Below are 20778 nucleotides of genomic sequence, written 5' to 3' on the forward strand. Positions count from 1 at the left end.
TGAATGTAATGCGGGTAATAAGGCCCATATACTTTCACAACTGCTACAGAATCACATCTTTAAAACAAATGTGTACAACTGTAATGCTATAGTGCATACACAACAACAGCCAACGTGTTGTCTGCTCATCTCACTATAGTTGTCACAATTCGTCGTTAAACAGTAACTCTGTATTCAAACAAAAACACCGCCCAAAGTAAAAAATAAAAAAAAACGGGTATTATTGATTTGTTTGTTGCATTCAGGCTTCCGTCAGCTGGATATATATTGGAGCTCCCGTGTATAGTGAGCGTATAGGGTGTTTCGTTTTACCGGATACCAGAGGAAAACAAAACAAAAAAACAACGGAAGGAGCACACCTCCATCTACTATATAGCTGCCGCGTGTTTATATCGGGACTTGACGCCTACCTTTAATAGGGCGACTATTGCTGTGCACCGTTTTATTTATGTGGGTTCTCACATGACTGTCATTGTCGTTCAATTACAGGATGTTGAATAACGAGGCGGATCATTCGTCATATAACGACGGTTGTGCCGACGTGTGTTTGACGATGGATGCGCTCGCCACCTGATCCACTTGGCTATCGATCCAACAAATGGGTCGGTGCCAGCGCCGCTTTCTAATGACGCATGAAGCAATCCCTTATAGTCTCCCGTAGTTTTCGGGAACCACACCTCACCTCCCTTCCGCTCCTTTCCCTTCAGCCGTGTGTGTCGCCGTCAAAAGTGCTGTGAGACTCGCAAACCATCCCAAGCCGGAACAATAATACAACAAAAGACAAATGTTTGAGTTATATTATTGTTTTGTTTTTTTCGCGTATAGCCCACTATATACAACACCGCCACTATCTGTTAGGTTTGTTATTATTGCGTGGGTAATAAATATCCTTTTCGTTCCGGAGACAAAAAACAATATCAACTGACATGCGCAGAAATAGCAAAAGTCTCTTTTTTTTTTAAAAAAAAAAGCGTCTCTTTTCCACTTTTTTTTTCTCGACAGTTCACAAACAAGGCTCTGTGTTTTATTTGCTGACCTCACACAATGCAATACGTGACGTCAAGTCTCCCGTGTAAGTGGAGATAGGCGTCCTATATTCGATTTCTTCGTTTCCCATTTCGGAAAAAAAGGAGCGAGGTGGGGTCGGTATTAACTTTCCCTATATGCAGAATTGCATTCGCCCCCAACTTTTGGCTGCGCCCAATATTCTTATTAAAGCTTAGTATTCCACTGGGCATTGACGGAAGAGAAAAAATAAAAAAAAGTGATTGTGTTTTGTATCTAAGGAATATTGACTCTCGTATTTTCTGTCCCGGGCTTTTTGTTTACACCTTTCTGATCACGCAGCAATCGAAGCGCGTGCACCTCAATAGGTAGGTCGTCCTGTTTTACATGGAGACAGTTCCTGTAGCGACTGTGGCGTACCTTTCGCTTGTCGATTCCTTTTGAATCTCAAGAGACCGAAACATTTAAAGTGTCCTAAATGCAGCGAACATGACGAAATTTTTTTTTTTGCCTTCTAATATAATCATGTTTTTTTCTTTTCTCCATTCGTACCGAATAACCCTACCGTCCATTATGTCTTGCTTGTGATGTTGTTGGCATTCTGTTCAGGACAAGCGCCATATACTATACAATATAGACGATGCTCTCAGGAAAACAAATCGAATGACCGTTGGAATGGACCTGACTGAATGGCGGAGTTCATTGCGTACGTCATAGCGTCCATGAGAACTATATTATTAATCTTATACGGAAGGGACGGGTCGATCTCTACAATATAAGATTGCCAATCTAACTCTCAAGTCTGAAGCATTTCAATCAAGTGGGCAGAAAGTTGGAACATCGTATAGTTTGCCGTCCAGATTGTTGTGAACGGGACGAAGCAATTGCGGGAGAGATCGGGCCATTTGTGTAGTTGGTTATGGACTCGCGGCTACCGTCGTGGAAGCGACTGCTGTCGCATTCCAGACAATTCCAGTGAGGTCAATCGATGATGGCGCAAGGCACGCGGCGGATGGCCATCGCATCAGCAATAATCGACGTTGGACATCACATAACTAATAATGGGGGGACTTGGGAAACTGCGATATTGGAAGGCAGCAGCATATTCGGTATATAGACTGTGCCACGAAAAGTCTTGGGTGGAGTACGAGGAGTAACTAGGAAGGGAAAAGAATAAGAAGAGCTTCGTTGTGTTACAATTCTTGACGGCCCTTAGCGCCGCAGTAAAAAAAAATATATAAAAGAAAGAGTGTGCACCGTATGTACCGCAGCACTGGTTCTCTAACCTTAAAAAAAAAGGACTAGAAGAAATAGAAGAGGAAGAAAAGAATAGGAAATAGCAAGGAAAAGGAAAGGGCATCGAACGACCTAATTGCAACCCGCATGTGGATCAAATGAGCTATCATTATGGCTCTCACGTTTCTCTCCAAGTATTACGCTCGCTGCCTTCCTCATTCTCTTTGTTATTTGATTCTTGTTATTTGATGTTCTTGCTCTCATAAAGTTTACAATAGGAAGGAGAAAGAGAATATAAAACGAGAAATAAGGAACGTAGACGAAGTGAAACGCCAGTCGAGAGAGTGCCTTTACATCAGTTGTTGAATAACTCAAGATATCGACAAAATGAACAAAAGGGCCTCTCTCCACACCCATCCAGCAGTGGGTCAGCTGAGTTAGAGTTCCTTCGAGCAAAGGCGATGGATGAATCCTCAAGAATCACTATTAGTCATCGCTGAGATGGACATGGCAAGTATACCGAAATGATGAACGCTAACTCGTCTTGTATATACGCCAGTCGGGAATGGGTGCGGAGCCTTGCCGATGGCTTATACGCTTTGATTGTCGTTGGACGCTGCTCGTTATTTACTTATGGAATAGAGAGAGAGAGAGAGAGACTTGAAACCGCTAGAAATTTCATTGTTCGTCCACCCCAACCCGTCCATCCACTCCCCCGTTTCCGGCTTTGTTACGTGAATGAGATGAATTAAAGCCATTGCTGCTGATTCGTGCCGTCCTTTTGTGTCGGTGGTCCAAGGTGGCGCATTTGCCGTGGATACGCGGAATTAAAAAGACCCTGTTGCCAGAATGCCAAAGTAGCGAAAGCATCATTGGTGTAATTCTCCGTCGTTCTCCGTCAACAGACGCCGGGCGACAAGTGGAAATTAAAAAAAAAAAAATAACGGGTCCCTCGTTCGTACTCAAAGTCGGAAGGTACGAACACGACCGCACAGCAGCAACACAACACTTGTGATGGCAGTTGCATCATCAAGTGCGAATTCGACGAACTCCTTGCCGTCTTTTCTTGTTGGCACAAGGTTCGCGAGCTCTTGGGACTTGTCCGCATCGCATCCCACTCGTTGGCCGCCATCCGCGGGACCATGCAGAAGAGATAGAAGCGAATCGGTTATTATAGTCGATTGAACTTTGAAAGTTTTTGTATTGAACAGCGGTTTTATTTGGGATGTAGCATATGTCGGAATCTTTTCAGACTACTGGAGAAAATTCGATAACCGAATCGAATAATGGTCTGGGCGTTTTGGTTTTGGCATTCCACATATCGAATAATACGTTTGCCCCCCATCGATAATCACAAATCAATTTGTTTGTTATTTTTCCTGGAAAATTGCGCAGCCGAGAAAGCTTATATATCCTTAGAGGTACATCATCAAACAACATATCGGCCGGACGGAAACTAATAAAGGTCTCTATAATAATAGGCCTGATGCTTTGTTATTTGCTGTTGCCATCCGGGGCAGTCACGGAGAGGTAGAGAGCATCACGATCGATGCCAAAAGTTGGGTAATCAGCAATTCCATTGTATAACGGCGGGGTTGAAGAAGGTTTCGCAGAAAAACGTTTGACGTTAGTTCCTTTTCTTCTCGTTTCGCGTTTGTTTCATCAAATGTACTAACTCAAACAAGAGGAAAGAAAAAAGAAGGGAGAAAAAATTTGTCGGCTAGTATTGATGTTACACTTATCACACTCACTCGACCTGTCAAGTTTTTGTCCTTGAGATCACCCCGGCCATCACGTAGACAGTGTACAGCGTTTCCTTGTTCGTTCGCCGTTATACACAGCCAGGTCTGTATATACTATGGGGCTTGATTACGACAAGTCTCTCCGCCATCGTGGGTATAGGTATACACGGAATCAAATGCTTTGGCGGAATATTGCGCTATCCAGCACCCGGATCATTGGCGCTAGTCGTGGATGACTTTTTTCGGCACCCAGAGAAGTCTGCGCAAGTGTTCTGGGTATAAAAAAGCGACGGCAGAGACGAGAGAGAGAGAGAGAAGTCTGAGCCAGATGCATTCTATCGATTGATCCAATTGCAACGTTTTCTGCCTTCTCTAGTAAAATTGAGGCTCATAGCTGCGAACGCGGGCAGATTGAACGCGTTCTTCATTTCCTTTTCAATATTGTGTCGTCCCATGTGGCTATATAGATGGGCCTCCGCGCCGTGAGCCTATATGGCGAGAGGGAAACACATAATTGAATAAAGGCGGAATGTTACTTGCTCGCGCATTCCTTTTTTGCTCTGTCCCAATCTCGACAAGCGAATAGAGACATGGGGAATGATTTTAATGGATAATTGGATGGGTTGTTGTGCCTTTGCCTTGGCCAGATACGTAAAAAGGGTTTTTTTTTTTTCACAGCTATTTTTTTCCCTGCGTCCCATTCCGTTATTAAATAGTTCTTTAATGAGACTCTACGGCAATGTGTTAATGAATCCCCCCCTCCCCCAGCTAAGTCTCTATAGACGAAACAAATAAAATCTACGATTCACTTTTCCCTAAGCCCCTAGCGCCTTCCATCGCCAGAGAGTTCCAGGAACGTGAAAGATCCTCTTCCTATATATTTTCCTCAATCTTTAAGAGGAATTGTATACTACGCACTAGTAGTACGGACTTCTCTGCGACTAACCTACTGTGTTACAGCTTCGCGCGTATAGTGCAGCGCTGTGTACAGTAAAAACGAGTACAGCAACCGTTGCCGGCTTGTCGCTGTGCATCACCGCGCCCAATAGAACCGTGAAAAAGATCACCGTTCATAGTCAAAAGGTCCAGAAGAGATTTGAACTGGGGATTACCGCGTGTATATTTAGACCTGTCCTTTTTCCAAAGGTTTTAACCAGGGGATAGCAGAATAAACGAATAATAGAAAAATCGAGAGGGGCTCAATATAGCTATACCAATTTCATCTTTTCGATCTTCTTGCTACAGTTATAATATCAACTCAGAAAGCGAAGCAATAGGAAAAACATCGAAGAATGACTTTTGCAACTCACCGGCAGCTATATTATATTTTTAAAAAACCTCTATGGAAAAAAAATAAATCTTAAAATAACATTGTCCCTTAGAATTCAAATAATCGAAAAATGGAGAGACACATTTTCGAGCTGCATGGGATGAAGTCGTTGGTAAAATGAGAGTGCTCCTGCGTTTGATTTCACATTTGTACGCTGCCTTCGAGGCTATAATAACTAGCAGCCATTCTTGTTGAGCAGCTGATGATGGCTTATTATTAACTGTATGTTTTCTTATTATACAAAATGGACCATTTTCATATTTAGACTATATACATCACTATACTACAAATACAACTAATAATAACAAGGCTCTTAAATAGGGAATCGTTGAGCCCCCCGTATGTTTCCATCTGTTCTTCCTCCCTTTACACACGCTCGAGTTTTAGTCCATATAGGAACGTTTTGAAAACTTTTCAAGTGGATCGAGAGTCGAACAACTTCAATACAAACTAGTTAGGCTTGGCCGAGCTCTGTAGTTTTCTAACCAACTTTTAAGTTCGTTTTTTTTTCCCTCCCCTCTCCTCTTTCGGCGACCTTGCAAGCGTATGTGTTCAGGCTATTCCTAATTAGGGTATACAACGGTATACAGCTGTGAGAGTGCACACGCGCTAGAAAAATTTAATTCTACAAAAAGCCTGACGCGGAGTAATAATTTATAACTTTGTAACAACAGAAGAATTAAAGGACAACCTGGAAAGAAAACTCGTATAGTGCTTAGTGCCACCAAATTTATCATGTGCCGTTAAATTGGTCAGACACAACAATTCCGAAATGTCACAACCAACACCAGCAAAGTTTGTGACGCGCACGCGCAAGTCCGAGTACCGTCTATCTACTTTAAGTTTTCTTTTGTATGCAAATATACAAAAGAGGAAGAAAAGCCAAATTTAAGAATATAGACACTTATATGGAAAGGAGATCCGGCTGACCTCTAGTCTTCACTTTGCCGATTATGCTGATCAGGGGTGGAATAATCAATCTTGGGTATAGAACACGCCGACTCCTCCTAGACCATTATTTCCGAGATTATTTTGTCGGCGATATAGTATAATAGCTCAGTAGCGGGCTCTTATTTCCTTTTCGTGTTGCTGGGGCTAAAAGGTTTTCATGCACATTGAAATCGAAATTGTTACGGATCCGAATTCTTTATCGCCTTGCCGAATGCGGGATTATTTATCGATGAATTGAGAGACAGCTGTATCGACCCAATTACGTAAAAAGCTTTTGTTTAAGAAATAGATCAGAGCATTCAGAGCTGTATAGCACTAACAGCAGCCGTACACAATCTTAAGAAATGTAGCATTCAATAACACTCTTCCGGGAAAAAAGATATACTATGAATTAAATCGTTTCTTCAACTTTTTTTTCCTCTAGAAACTTTTTGCGTTTTCTCTTTGAATAAATTGTACAGCAAGAAAATGAACCTTGCATAACTTGATATGAATATAAGAGGCTTGTTTACGCATCGTTAATTTTATTTTCGAATTCGAAATTACAGTTTGAGCAATGTTGAATAGAGTGAATCTCTTTTGATCGAAAAATTTATCTGAAATAAATATACTTGGATAGTTTGAAATGATCAACTGAGTTCCCGAGAAATTTTACGAGAAAGCTCCTTGACAGAAATGGCCATTAATGATTTAATGAATGCGTTAAAATCTGAGAGACATAGTAGACTGCATATAGTATGGGCACGTCTAAGTAATATGACAGATTTCGACGGTCGCCTGTCGTATTCGAACTCTGAAATCCACGGCATGTCCAGCAGCACATTATTCGCGTCCCTCAACGTCTATAGTCACGACGAGTCCAGCACTACTCCACTCGGCCTGTCTGTTATCTGCGGTATAACCGCTGAGCTAATAAAATGTCGAGGACCTCGGCGAAAGTCACGACCCGCCGTGGTCCACACTAATGTTGCAACGGCAGACTTTGACTGACGGCATACTTGACTCATGCTTCCTGTCAAGACCCAGAGTGTTGGGGAACACACATCTTATAAGACGTCAATGAGTTTAGCACCCTTAAAAAAGCTTTTGGACGTCATCAGGCAACTGATTGTCTTTACTGACAAGACGTTCAACCGTTTTCTTAGAGGTCGTTCGGTCTCCGCCAGCAGGCGCTTAAAGGTCCCGATGAGCGTGTATAACCAAACACCGAAGCTTCGAATATGAGTAGCCAAATCAATATATTTCGCGAAAAAATCCGCATATATGCTGTCATAGCGCATTGCACCCAGCAGTGCTGCTGTGCGTGGGCCCTTGACACGTGTGAAAATGTCAAAGATATTGATTCAATTATCCGTTTCATGGTCGTGTTTGCGAGCCATAATCACTGAAGGCATTCCCTCGAAATGAATCCGGAGGCAAAGAAAACACGATAGAAAATGAATGTAATACTCGCTGTGAATTCAAGATTGTGCTGCGGGATTGTTTCTACTCGGAGCTACATAGCTATAGCTGGAAGCTGCTTGGCCCGTTTGGTAAAACCCACCACACACACACACTTGGCTGTATGATAAAAACATCAGGTTAACGAACCGTAAATCAAAACAAGGTCTTAAAAGAACAAGTCTATATAGTCGACTTCTTTTGCGGCGGAAAATGTTGCACTTAAAAGTCGGAGGGCGCTACTCGGTCTTCGGCGGGTTCGTGGTCTGGTGCTGGTGAGGCTGTCGCGCGGGGCCAGCGCCGTGCCGACTTAAATCCCAAGGCAACTTGGTGAAACGCTATATAGTATGAATCGATTATGAAAAAGGCACCGCTGCATAGCCGTCATCAATCTAGGGTGTCCGTGTTTCTGATGTTTTGCTCGTTTTTTCTTCTTCTTCTTCTTTTTCTTTACTGATTTACGTCGACAGGGGATCGAGGTCGTATAAATAATCGCCGACAGTATAACAACGCGACGTGAAAAGCGGCGCGTCTCCATCGATTACTACCGAATTGTTTGAGGGGCACCAGGACGACGATGTTGATTCACGCGATGCAATGAAGGGCTGGGAGAGACTCTATACATGTCATCGGGAAGTAATGAAAAATATTTTTTATTTTTTTATTTTCTAAAAATATTATTTGGTGCTTTTTTTTATCAGGAAAGAGATTAGAATCAAATGAAAAACAAGCCGCGATTCGAGTAGATGTCGTGTAATTATAAACGAGGCAATGAATAGGAACTTAAACAAAAAATGATAAGTGCTGCACAATGTAACAGTATACGACTCTTCGTCACAGCACTTGGAATTGAGGTGCTCCTGACAATCTTAAGACGACTCTCGTGATTTTGCGTAATTTGAAGATTTGATGAAAAATTTTGTATATGACCGTAATGAACCAAGTAGCTTTATTAGTGGGATTTCCTTTTTCTTAACAAGCGGGTGCCATCTTTAGAATTCTCCAGAGAGATGGGACAACTCAGCAGAAACGAATAAGGTTCACAGAGTCCAAGAGCATATAGCCATATAGCATAGCTGAATTCGTTCCAAAACGAATTATCTTGTCTGATTCCCTTTAGTTTTGATTCGCCCAATTTACTTTGGAAAATGAATACCGACCATCGCCGCTCGCTTTCATTCTCACTCCATTCACCGCTTTGCTGCAGAGGCGACATGCGAGCGCGTAATTAAGCCTCACACAGAAAAATAGCTTTTGATATCGTCCTAGGCAGCAGCAGCTAGGCTCCTATGTATGTTGGGTTTCCAGGTTTCCCAGCTCACGCTAGTTCCCTTTCGTATTAATTGAAAAAAATAAATTCAGAACTGCGCATTCTTTGACCTTGGCGACGTTAAGAGACGGTCGTGAACAGCCCTGTAGGAGGATATATATACAGCAGAGTGCAACTTCAAGTATAGAAGGACACGACTGGCAACCAGCAACTGTGCCCTGCTGCACCTCGTATGAATATAAGAATGCAGTGCTGAACAATAACTTTCGCCGTCCCTTTTCAATTCAACGCTACCATTCAGAACTATATTAGTCACAAACCTGCGTGAGTATTTCTATTGTCGAGAGGTCGAGGAACGGAGGCGCTTTCAAAACATGTCAACGGAACGATGGTCGTACGAACTTGGAAAAAGTATTAAAAAAGAATCAAATGAATCGTGGAAGGAAAGAACTGGAAAAATTCATTACAATTCAGGGCGTCCTTGACTGTACTATTCTAAAAAGAAAGAAAAGAGATTTGTAAGTATTCTCTTTCTTCTACGAGTGTTACTTGCAACGTTATGTTTGACATTATTGAAACTAATGAAAAACTGGTATAGGACTTGCATAGAGGACCTGAAAAGAAAACCCGTCAACATCAGCACCCCAATCAGATGTGATCAAGTAAGAGAGAATAATTAGTCTCAGTCGATGAAATTCCTATCCTACTATAGGAAGAATTCCAAAATTTGTAAAAATTTTGGAAAATTTGTTACTAGACCTACAATTAAGCTACTGACGGAATATCTACAGTCCCACGCCCCTTATTTCCTATTTCCAAGATAAATTTAATCATTTTTTGGCTTTTTTTAGCCCATGAATTATTTGTTTATTTTTGCCAATATAGAAGCCCACATTTTGCTTATAAAGTATGGACGCTACAAATAGTAGTTACTGCTGCTAATTCCCCGATTTCTGCCTTTTTTCTATGAAGGATTCAAGAAATCACCGAATTATTGAGTCTTCGTTGCTGAGGGAGATGATACCTTTTTCAAGTAACTTCTGATTGCAGAAATGGAATTTTACGAAGCTGGAACAAGTGAACAGATTCTAAGATTCTAAGCGATTTTATGAATTGACAAACTGAATTCTGGGAATCGTTAACTATGAACTGGAACTCTAGGACATGCATAATCGCAGCTATAATATATATCACCCAGCGTCTCTGTACTTCGCTACTCCTCCGCATCAGTATCCCCAGGTAAGAACTTTGAAAGCTCCGATGATGAAAGCATCAAGATAGTTTTATGTAATTAATTCGTAATAAATTATACTTGTGACTTATTCTTTCCTTTGGCAAGCTTTTAGTGCAATATAAGCAACACCTCGTCAATCTTCAACAACTATGGCACGCCGAAAGAGTCACAAACAAAATGTTTAAATAAAAAAAAAAAAGTTTCGCCACAACGCTACCTAGCGGTCAAATATAGAACTGCATGCAATATTCCCTTTTCTTGCCCCAAAACGCGAAATTTTCTTCGCTTAGTCGCTTATTCGTCAGAACGTGAGAATTTGTAACACACGTAATTTATCATTTCATCTGATGAGTCAACAATCAACGTTAAGTTAGCTTCGAAAATTTTACCAATGATTCATAGGTAAACTCGAGTGATTTCGTCTGTAATAACTTGTCGGTGATGTGTTCTATTCCGTGTATATGTTGGATAACCTTAATGTTTTTCATCAACTCACAGTCAGAGTAAACGTGAAAGTCGTGCAACCTACCGTCAACTATTTTGTTCCAACTCATTGTATTCTACTGAATGTGTCATCAAAATGATACAGGTAAAAACCAACACTTAGCTTCATTTCATGCTAAAACATATATTCTTCTCATGTTTTATTAGGATTAATCTTAATTATCGGCTGTTTCTATTGAACTTGCTAGATCACCGACCCCAGCATGGAACATCTTATCGAGAATCTCACTCCATCTTATAGAGAATCTTGAATAACTGATTTGTGGTTTCATGTGTGTAAAAGTTCACTTGTCATGTGACTGAACTTTATTAATTGCAGTCTAATATAAAATTTTTGTTTTATTCACAGGTTTCTAAATTTGCATGACTGACTATATGAAAACACAGTTATGTCCAAGAAAAGGACTTACAGTCAACAAGATTTCTTGTTTGCTAACCCGTTGGCTGCTACCCATGAATCTTCCTATTTTTCAACAACAAAAAAAGAGGTTAAATATTGTGATCATGCTATCATCATTGTAAGTTGTGTTTACATTGAATTTAGAGAAGTTGTCATACTAATAGCAATTTTAACGATTGTTTGGTTTCTTATTTAGATGTTGCCTATAAGACCAAATGTGGGGCATATGGTTATCCCTCCAAAATAAGGCAATGACCACACGTTCAACGCGGATCATCGCTTTGTCATCGAACTTGACTCATTCCATCTTCTGGATTGCTTAGGAAAGCTGATTGGTGTTATTCTGTGTAACTTCATTGTCATGTCACTGAATTTAAATTTTGTTTACATTTTGTTTAGCTTGATTTAGCCATTTAGGTAATGACCGAGAAGATGCGGCCTACATGAACATCATTTAGGCGACCAGCATCATTCGACTACCCAACCGGCTTCTACTACCCTGCTCTCAACACAGCACGGAGTTTTACTCTTAGATTTTTGGCTGTTCGCGATGTGTGATGGCGTTTCCTTGGACGAGATGATGATTTTGGCGAGAAAAATATTGCGTGAGTATATACTTAAAACTGTTTAATTATTCTTTTACTTCTTTTTTAAATGTTTTTTTTTTCACTTAAAACGAGGAACCTGAAGGTTCCTAAATTTGCATGACAGACTTTATGAAAAGTAATGTTCTTTCAAGAAAGTCAACAAGGTCCCTTTTTGCTAACCCAATGGCTGCTACCCTTGAATCTCCCTATTTAGCTCCTTACACAGTCCCTCTTGATTTGAGGTATTGCTTTTTGTCGCTACAATCTTCTTTGAATATTATTGTCATCCAAATAAATGTTCATTCTGCTTACAGGGTAATCCTTCGCTACTGATCATGGAACTCCATTGGTGAAACTGAAAACCGACGAGAGAATGCTGTAATCCAAGACTGATAAATTGTGTGCTGATTTAAACAAGTTGCGACTGGAGAACCACCTGCAGGTCGAGGGTCTATGAGAAAGGTAACCGATTAATTATTTTTAATGTGCATATCATGTAAACATACAACATGTAGTAGTGGAGATTTTCATATGAATTATTATTATTACAGATTCCTACCGTCAAAGAAACCAAACAAACCCAAGGTCGCCGTGTACGACTTACTGAACATTTCATACCAACTCTTCCTCTGTTACTCGGGAAATATATGACTGATCCCGAACAAGTTGCAAACCTCTTGTCAATCCCTCAATACCTTAATATGGAAATCTATACTACCTCACGTCAAGAGAAGGTGAGTTCGTTTGATTTATGATATTGTTTTCAAAAGGCTGAGATACTTAACTTCTCAAATTTCAGAGTCTAGATTCGTTATTGCGCTTGATCCAGAATATAGTGGAAAGGCACACCACAACAGAAGTGTTGGAAGGCTGCGCTCAAGCGCTGGAATATCTTTGTAATGAAGATTACGCCATATCTTCTCGATGTGATTTAACAAGGAACACTTTAATTGATCGTATCGTTAAGAAATGCGAACAAGATTATGAAAATTATGTAACACTGATGGCTGGCGTAAGAATTTATTTAGTTTGCAATTTTTTTTCCTCGTGTTATATACTTATTCATGTGTTTTTATAGGACGACGAGCCCAACAAGGATTCGGTGTTTACGCTGGTATTGGGTTTGAAAAAAAATTGCCTTATTCTCGTCACATCACAATCTTGGGACATGGAATTTGTGGGATGTTTAACGGAATTCAAGAAACTTTAAACCTAAATCGGTCAATGCCACTTGAAGTATCTAGTGATTTTCTTGTTTTTATTTCCGCAAAATATTATGCAGTTATTTTTTTAGGCTATAAAATATTGCATTTCTGCTTGCCATTCTGCTGTTTTATGGGAGCTTCTGCAATTCAAAAACTGTTCTGGACAAGGAACGTCTGCCGCTCAACAACAGAAACAATTAAGAGATCATTTGGACGCGTACATGTCTTTGATGACTGAGCTTATCACTTCGAACGTTGCTGATTTTAGAGAAGAGGTTGGTATTGTTAGTGAAAAATTCTTGTCATTCCACGCGTATTTATAATTTTGTTTTTTAGGCATACGTGTCTGTAGGGGATTTGCTTATATGTTTTAGCAAGCGACTAAAAGACAATCCTCAGTTAAAACCGCTTGTTTACGAGCCTGATCGTGACCTACAACAAATTCTGGAAAACTTCATTCAGACTTATGTATTTGTTGAAGAAGAAGAAGATGTAGACGAGGAAGGCGACGAACATAAAAAAATTGAAAAATTGCACAATCGCCGGAACTATTTATCGGTTTTCTGCAAACTCGTGCCTTGCAACGTCTTGCCTGTAAAAGCTGCGGCAGGTGTTATTAGACACTATGTCAAGTATTACGATGATTACGGTGACATCATTAAGACATTATTGGGAACAATTCGAAACATCAACAAAATTACCAGTGCTAAAACTATGGTTCTTAGTCTCTCATTGCTGTTTCACGATCTAACAAGGGATGGTGGAAGTCGTATTGATCGGCAGTCAGAAGAATTTCTTAGTGTCAAGGTATGAAACAAATTTAAACCTTACTGACAGCATTACTTTTCACGCAAATATTTATAATGAAATAATAATAATTGTAATAAATTTGTCCGTAGGAATTGGCCAAAGAATTGGCCATGTCATTTGGACTCGATACGGTGAAAAATCGCGAAGCTATCACCGCCATTCATAGAGACGGAATTATTTTTGCCAAATCCACTCGAGAATCCAAATAATCAAATTGGCCCTCTTCCTAATTTAGCGTTTCTTGAAATTTGTGGCGAGTTTTCAAACAAACTGTTAAAACAAGACAAAAAGGAGGTTTTACAGTTTTTGGACCGAATGCTGATCATGGGTAGGCTTTCACCTCGTCGAGAATGGGAACCTATCTTGTTCTACCGGAATTCCTTGGTTCATGGCGAAACTGATCCACCTCCGCATTCTGTCAGGAGCGCTAACAGACGACGTCGTCGCGATACAGGTATTTTATGGAATTTCTTAGAAGCTTTCTCTTGTGCATAATTTCCAATTAACCTTCGTTCTATCATGTACCATTTTCAGTTTGTATTTTCTAAATTGTCGATAGAGTTGGCGTAATTACTTACGTTGTCGTCATATTCTTTGTTCTTTTGTTCCGTTCCTAAGGTTCATTACCTTAATGTTAATGTGGGACACATTTTTTTTCACTTAATTGCCATCCTTATAAATCCTACAACAGAACATAGTTTTTGGAATATAGCGGGAATTCAGGGTCAAATATGATGAATATTTTCATAGTTGACCGTTGTGTCTCATCTGTTCGTGGTGACCGCATGTAATTGATTTACTGACGAGATTTCAATTTGTTCGCAGGTGGAGACGACGGTGAAATCGCTGATAACGATGATGGATCAGATCACGAATTTGCCGAGGGTGGGTAATGTTACCCGGTTTGACTTCAGCATTTGAGTCTTGTGAATGAATGAAGTGAATTCGTAGTAACATAACATGTACGTGTAAAAGTTTCATTTCATTTTTTGATAAATTTCCAGTGTTAACGCATCTTATCTGCGATGATTCTAGGAAATGTTAGTTTTTATTAACGTTTGGTGAGGTGCTTTGTTTATTTATCCTTTTGGCTACTGAACTGCGACATGTAAATTTCCATTTTAACAATGGATCCTGCTGTTAGATTACGTACGATCGCACTTGTAGGATTCTCTAGGAAAAATAAACACAGTTGACAGTTGTGACGGTTGTGAATTGATTGCTGTCTCGTTTGTCTGCTAAATTAAAAAACAAACAAAATGTGTTCATTCAAAAAGAAAGATTTATCACGGGTTAGGTAAAGTGCAGAATGACAGGAATAAAGCTAAAAGGGTGATACAGGTGATTATTAAAACAATCAGATGCCCAGTCCCTATTGTGTGAGGATCACATGAGCCTGGAACATGCTGTTGTTGTGAGACAGGGTAGTGTTTCACCATCCGTTGTGCTTGATCTTACATTTGCTGTTGCCTTGTAGTATGTAACCTAGTAGAATGCCACAGAGAAGAGAAACACATTCTGAATAACGGCAGGTTTACCCTACCAACTAGGTGTTTATCCTTTCAGCAATCCACTGTCCCAAGCACTGTTGCCTAGGTGCTGAAACGTCGGGATCACTTGCAGACAAGGTGTACCTGAACGGATAACGGATATCACCGCCTTGAGTGCCTTTTCCTCAGTGTAGAAGTTGAACTGGCGTCTATTATCACCTTGAGGATTTCGTCTGTTGTGATGTGTCATGCTGCGTGGTGGCTTTTTGGTGAAATTTGACAGGGTGAATATTACGTGAGTATGAAAATTATTTGTTACCTTTGTTTGTTAGTTCTTTCAATTTAGTGTCTGAGCTAGAGCGGACATTGTTTTCATGTTACTTTTTTTAAACGTTTCTTCTTTCTGACGTTAGACGGCATGGTCTTTGATAATTTTTTACCTGTCAGAATCTTACTTTGCACCTATCTGAAGAAATTTCTCGCTACTACTACAAAGAACTTTTTTGTGATAACTGTCAGTTTCTATTTCAGGAACAAAGCTCACTTGTTAGATTTCTAATAATATGTATTTTTTTTTCTACTTCCGGTTTTCTCATTTTAGTCAGTAGTTCAGTAAATATTCATTCGACGCACAAAATAACCACATATTCGTGATCCTCGTCAAATTTGTGGTAAAGTTCATGTTTTGTTTTGTACGTTTTCGTACTTCCGGTTTTGAGAATTTTCCTGAACTATACAGTCATGCCTGAAAGTTTCTTGAACAGGCAAATGGCTCTCTATGTTTTCAGTTTAATTTGACGGAAGGGATACTACGGTGCCTACCGTACCCCCGATATTTTACGCCCTTTTCTCTTTTTCTTTATATTCTTCTCTTCCTTTACCTACGAAAGAAAAAGAGAAAAAGGCGCAAAATACTGGGGGTACGGTAGGCACCGTAGTATCCCTTCCGTCAAATTAAACTGAGAACATAGAGAGCCATTTGCCTGTTCAAGAAACTTTCAGGCATGACTGTAGTTCAGGAAAATTCTCGATTTTGGCCAAAATCTGGATTTAGTTTAAATTACATCTAATCGACCCCAAATTTCACGTAGATCACGAATATTTGGTTTATTTGGTCGGCAGCTCAATGGTTGAGGCGCTATCGCTTACTTCCGGTATACTTCCGGAAAATTTGCATAAAACTAGCAAGTGAGCTTTGTTCTCTGCACAATTCTAAAGACTCCTTGCCAGCTAAAGCAAACAGAAAAGGTCTTTTTGATTTACTTTTGTGACTTTTGTGACTATCTAAAGCCGGTCCTTTAGATAGTGAGTTTTGGACGTGTCTAATAGATGGCGTGAAGGAATATTGTGTTGTCAAATGGCTTATGGCGTCTCGTCTAAATCTATCTTCAGCTACAGCTATTTTCTTCGAAAGTTACAAATGGACACATAGGTTAATTCGAGTAATTTCGTTTGTAACTTGTCGGTGATGTGTTCTATTCCGTGTTCATGTTGGATAACCTTAGTGTTTCTCACCAACTTACAGGAGGAAACGTAGCCTACCGTTGACTATTTTGTTCAAAATGTGCCATCGAAATGACACAGGTAACTACCAACACTAGCTTTATTACAGTATTGTTGAAAAACATACAATCTTCTCATCTTTTATTAGGATTCATTATAATTATCTGCTGTAAGAATTGGACTTGCTAGATCACCCCATCACGGACAAATCTCTCATTCCATCTTCTAGAGAACCTTGGCTAACTGTTTGGTGGTTTCAAGTGTAAGTTCACTTGTCATGTCAAGGAACTTTCTTTGTTGCAGTTCAAAGTTTTGATCTGCACTCACGTCTATGGTTATAAGACGATTTCAACTGCAGTATACTGATTACTGTTTAATTATTCTTTTAGATAGTTTATTTTCATAGTTTTCAAGTACATTGATGACACAAATTATTAACAGGGTGACTTAATTTTCTTATTTTTTATTTACAGGTTTGAAACTATAGGTTTCTAAATTTGCATGACAGACTTTAAGTAAAGTCATGTTGAAGAAAAAGGACTGACTGACAGTCAACAATGTACACTACCTTGTTTGGTAACCTGTTGGCTGCTTCCCTTGAATCTCCCTTTTTACTTTCTTAAGCTTGATTTGAGGTATTGCTTTCTGTCGCTCAAATATTGTTGAAAAATTATTCTCAAACTAATAAATGTTCATTCTGTCTACAGGGTAACTCCTTCACTACTTATCATGGACTTCATCCATTGGTGATGCTATAATTCAAGAGAATGCTGTCATTCAAGACTGAAAAATTGTGTAGTTGTTAGATAAAACAAGTGCATGTCTGGGCTCCCTTCTTCTTTGGCCCCATTTCCCTAACTAACCACTAACCAACGCCCGCCGGTGGTCACTCACCCGCTGTGAAACCAGGAGGAGGGGAGGGCTCTGGTCGAACGGGGACTTGGAAGGCGCATGATCCGACGAAAACTTTTAGAGGGTCATGAGTCTAACCCGGAAGCCTAGTATGACAAATCGCTCCCCAGTAAAACTTGCCTCGCACTCTTCTCTCCTCTTCCATTTCCAGGTAATCTCCCTGGATCTACGCCGACACTGCATGTGCGAGTTTTAGCAAGCAATCCGCCACCCAATTTGACAAAAAGTGATAGTTTGTTTTTACGGAAATTTCCTCAGACGGTTACAAAATTTCTATTTCAACAATCTGATGTAGAAATTTGCATCTAGTCTACTGGTGCAAATTGCGATTCTTTAAGCTTGATTATTTAGGAGATGTGTTAAAAAACCCACAATTGCTTTTAACGCATCACCCAAATTAATCAGGCTTACAGAATCGCAATTTGCACCAGTAGACTAGATGCAAATTTCTACATCAGATTGTTGAATTAGAAATTTTGTAACCGTCTGACGAAATTTCCGTGAAAACAAACCATCACTTTTTGTCAAATTGGGTGGCGGATTGCTTGCTAAAAAGCCTCGCACAAAAAAAATTGTCTCGAACCGGACGCTCTGTTTAATGAATTATTTATTTTGTAAGTGTTCCAGAATAAAAATGAGGATTATGTATTACATAGTTGGTTTATTTATTCAGCAATAGTATTTACATATTATAGATATTTGACATTTGTGGGGAAATGGGGGTTTAAGAAATGGGTGTTGGTGGAAGTTATGGGGTTTAAGGAATGGATGTTGGTGGAAGTTATGGGGCTTAAGGAATGGATGTTGGTGGAAGATATGGGGTTTGAGGAATAGATGTGGTTATATAGGTAGGTATATGGATGTGATAGACAAAGGATTTTATGTCAACCTTATTAAAACAAACCACGACTTCTTCTAGCTAATGAAAATCAATTGCCCCCCTCCTCCAATCTCCTCCTCGCTGGTTTCCCAATCGCGAAGACATGTTTATTATTTGTTCAACGTAAAAATTCCCCGTATTACTATTTTTTCATTCTCAACATATAAACGGTTAACTTCATAGACGCAAATATCAATTAAAACTGGATGTAACTTTTGTGCACAACACCAGCAGTCCGGCACCAAGGAACAGCAACAGCATAACTCGATGCAAAAAAACTTTCACCAGTATAGGCTGCAACAACATGCATATTGGACAGCAACATCACTGCTACGTAAACATAAACCTATGACCAAAATGAAATTAATGTTTGATCAATGGAAATTTTGTATAAAATAAAAAAAAAATCACTTCAAATGGAGTTCACCCCAATATTCTATGGCAAAACTATCTGATAACTATAGTTTAAACAAAAATTTACATGAAACTAGATTACTCATTTAATTCATTTGAAATTTGTAGTGCTCTGCAGCGAAACAAAAACATTCTTCTACAGTATCTGCCTATCTTGTTAACCAATTCCCCTTAAACAACCCATAACTCAATTTACATATGATCAAAGGAAAGAGCTGTTGACATGATGAAATCCCCAAATGTTAAAATTAAACAATGTAAGCAATTATAGTAGTCCAAGCATGATACTTCCCAAGTTAGAACTTATAATTTTTATCAAATTACCATTTCAAGGAGTCTTCTTGCAGTTCTACTAGATGTCAAACATTTCGGCAACCACAATGCAGCATGATCCAGCGTCAACTCAGATATAGCTGATCCCAGAAGACTTGAAGCATGGGACTCTCCCACACTCCAGGACAACATCAGCACCAAAGACTGCATGCAACAGCTCAATTTATTCACACCTTTCACTGGATGACTGCAACGAATCCATGCGCACATTAGACTGCAACAAAGAAGCGCAGACTTCACCTGGCTATTGAAAAACAAAAGCAAGTTACTAACAAGGAACAATGACGAACGATGTGACATAACAAAACGACAGAAGTATGTTAAACTATACAATCAGAATTACTTGATAAATCTTACAAAGGAATTGGTGGTTGTCAAGTTTTCCAACTTGAAAATAACAAATGTAATCAAGATTTCCATAATGGTCTTAACTCATAATTGCAACAGAGAAGCAAAGGGGTCTACTCTCTAGTCATTAACTAAATCTGTAGCGTATCAGTTGAATACAAAATAAAAAACAAAACAAAAAAAAACACAAGATTTCCCAAGTTACAACCAATAATATCAATCAAATTACCAATTCAAGAAGTTTTCCTGCAGTTACACTTGGGATAGCACCAGCTCGATAAACCAATACTACAGGCTACAGCCATGAAGCTCGGACTTTGTCATGTTCTAAATTTCTGCAACAGTTGAGCAAAGGGATCTCCATCTCCGACCTGAAAATCAACTAATAAAAGTAAAACCTATTGCATTATTGCAGGGAGATTGATCAACAAAATTACTATACTAGCTCCGAAGTGTTTCTGCACGAGATGAGACGTACAGCTAACAATGGCCGACATTTCGACAAAATGGACAGCAGTTTCGACCCACGTCATCACATTTGTCCAAGTGAAATTATATGCCAGATTACCTGTAAATTCAGACAGAGACGTCAAAGATTAATTAAATTTAAGAAATCCAAACTAGCATTACCAATTACATTTAATGGCTAAAAATGTAGATCGACACCAATCAACTTGGAAGACACTTTCAAGTCAGCGTCTCGGAAACAAATGGGCAATTATTTCTTCCTCACGAAGACACTCGCGCCACCTGGCGGATGGGGGGACAATCCGCCGTTATGGCGACCGTAAAACTCCACCGACAATAGAACCTCAATATTTTAAATAATTTAAAAAAATTTCTTTGGATGCGACAGTAAAACTCCAAAGACATAAGATGATAAGAACTCCTTTTTTAAATATTATTAAAATACCCGACAGGCGACAATAGAACTCCAGTGCCCGACAGTAGAACGTACTCCACTACGCGTCTACGCGACAGTAGAACTCCAATAAATTCTTTAATTATTTTCATGATCGAGTGACGAGTGTTCGACAGTAGAACTCTATTGAATTAAAATATTTTAAATGTCCGACTTTGGGCCTATGGCAGAGAAAATTTCCGTGTTTTGGGGCAGGAAAAGGGAATTTTTTTTATGTAGTTCTATATTTGACCGCTAGATAGCGTGTGGAGAATGTTTTCTT

General features: G+C 39.5%; 1 protein-coding gene and 4 long non-coding RNA genes across 10 annotated transcripts; 3 read left to right on the plus strand and 2 right to left on the minus strand.

Annotated features, from left to right (window-relative positions):
- Positions 1-6818: 6818 nt before the first annotated feature.
- On the plus strand, positions 6819-11469 carry LOC124205534. The gene is made up of 9 exons (XR_006879369.1): positions 6819-8340; positions 8406-9492; positions 9573-9636; positions 9947-10213; positions 10314-10610; positions 10707-10797; positions 10860-10984; positions 11062-11230; positions 11309-11469. It is a non-coding gene; the product is annotated as an uncharacterized LOC124205534 (long non-coding RNA).
- A 552-nt stretch (positions 11470-12021) lies between these two features.
- On the plus strand, positions 12022-14765 carry LOC124205539 (cohesin subunit SA-2-like). Its single transcript, XM_046602987.1, has 8 exons — positions 12022-12161; positions 12251-12433; positions 12499-12711; positions 12778-12935; positions 12994-13179; positions 13241-13711; positions 13804-14168; positions 14540-14765. The coding sequence occupies exons 4-7, from the start codon at positions 12882-12884 to the stop codon at positions 13921-13923; spliced, it is 831 nt and encodes a 276-aa protein (XP_046458943.1). The 5' UTR covers positions 12022-12161; positions 12251-12433; positions 12499-12711; positions 12778-12881; the 3' UTR covers positions 13924-14168; positions 14540-14765.
- Positions 14766-14906: 141 nt separating this feature from the next.
- On the minus strand, positions 14907-15392 carry LOC124205546. 2 transcript variants are annotated; one of them, XR_006879377.1, is made up of 3 exons: positions 15258-15392; positions 15173-15199; positions 14907-14952 (listed from the first exon to the last, which is right to left on the minus strand). It is a non-coding gene; the product is annotated as an uncharacterized LOC124205546 (long non-coding RNA). The 2 variants fall into 2 exon arrangements; XR_006879376.1 differs by having other exon boundaries at positions 14907-15199.
- A 1517-nt stretch (positions 15393-16909) lies between these two features.
- LOC124209315 lies at positions 16910-17463 on the plus strand. The gene is made up of 3 exons (XR_006880869.1): positions 16910-16969; positions 17181-17342; positions 17415-17463. It is a non-coding gene; the product is annotated as an uncharacterized LOC124209315 (long non-coding RNA).
- An 802-nt stretch (positions 17464-18265) lies between these two features.
- LOC124200759 lies at positions 18266-20444 on the minus strand. Of its 5 annotated transcripts, none has more exons than XR_006877372.1 (5): positions 20232-20444; positions 20032-20162; positions 19824-19965; positions 19238-19490; positions 18266-18845 (listed from the first exon to the last, which is right to left on the minus strand). It is a non-coding gene; the product is annotated as an uncharacterized LOC124200759 (long non-coding RNA). The 5 variants fall into 5 exon arrangements; XR_006877370.1 differs by having other exon boundaries at positions 20225-20443; XR_006877388.1 differs by having other exon boundaries at positions 18785-18845; positions 20037-20162; positions 20225-20443.
- Between the last annotated feature and the right edge of the window lie 334 nt (positions 20445-20778).

Source organism: Daphnia pulex, chromosome 2 (genome assembly GCF_021134715.1).
Source record: "Daphnia pulex isolate KAP4 chromosome 2, ASM2113471v1".
In the NCBI taxonomy this organism is placed as follows: Eukaryota; Metazoa; Arthropoda; class Branchiopoda; order Diplostraca; family Daphniidae; genus Daphnia; species Daphnia pulex.

Excerpts from the sequence above, each read along its gene's own strand:
- LOC124205539 (XM_046602987.1), top strand. The coding sequence starts at position 12,882 with ATGTTTAACGGAATTCAAGAAACTTTAAACCTAAATCGGTCAATGCCA. Across the intron at positions 12,936-12,993 it reads ATCGGTCAATGCCACTTGAA|GCTATAAAATATTGCATTTC; the intron begins GTATCTAGTGAT and ends TTATTTTTTTAG. Across the intron at positions 13,180-13,240 it reads TTGCTGATTTTAGAGAAGAG|GCATACGTGTCTGTAGGGGA; the intron begins GTTGGTATTGTT and ends TTTGTTTTTTAG.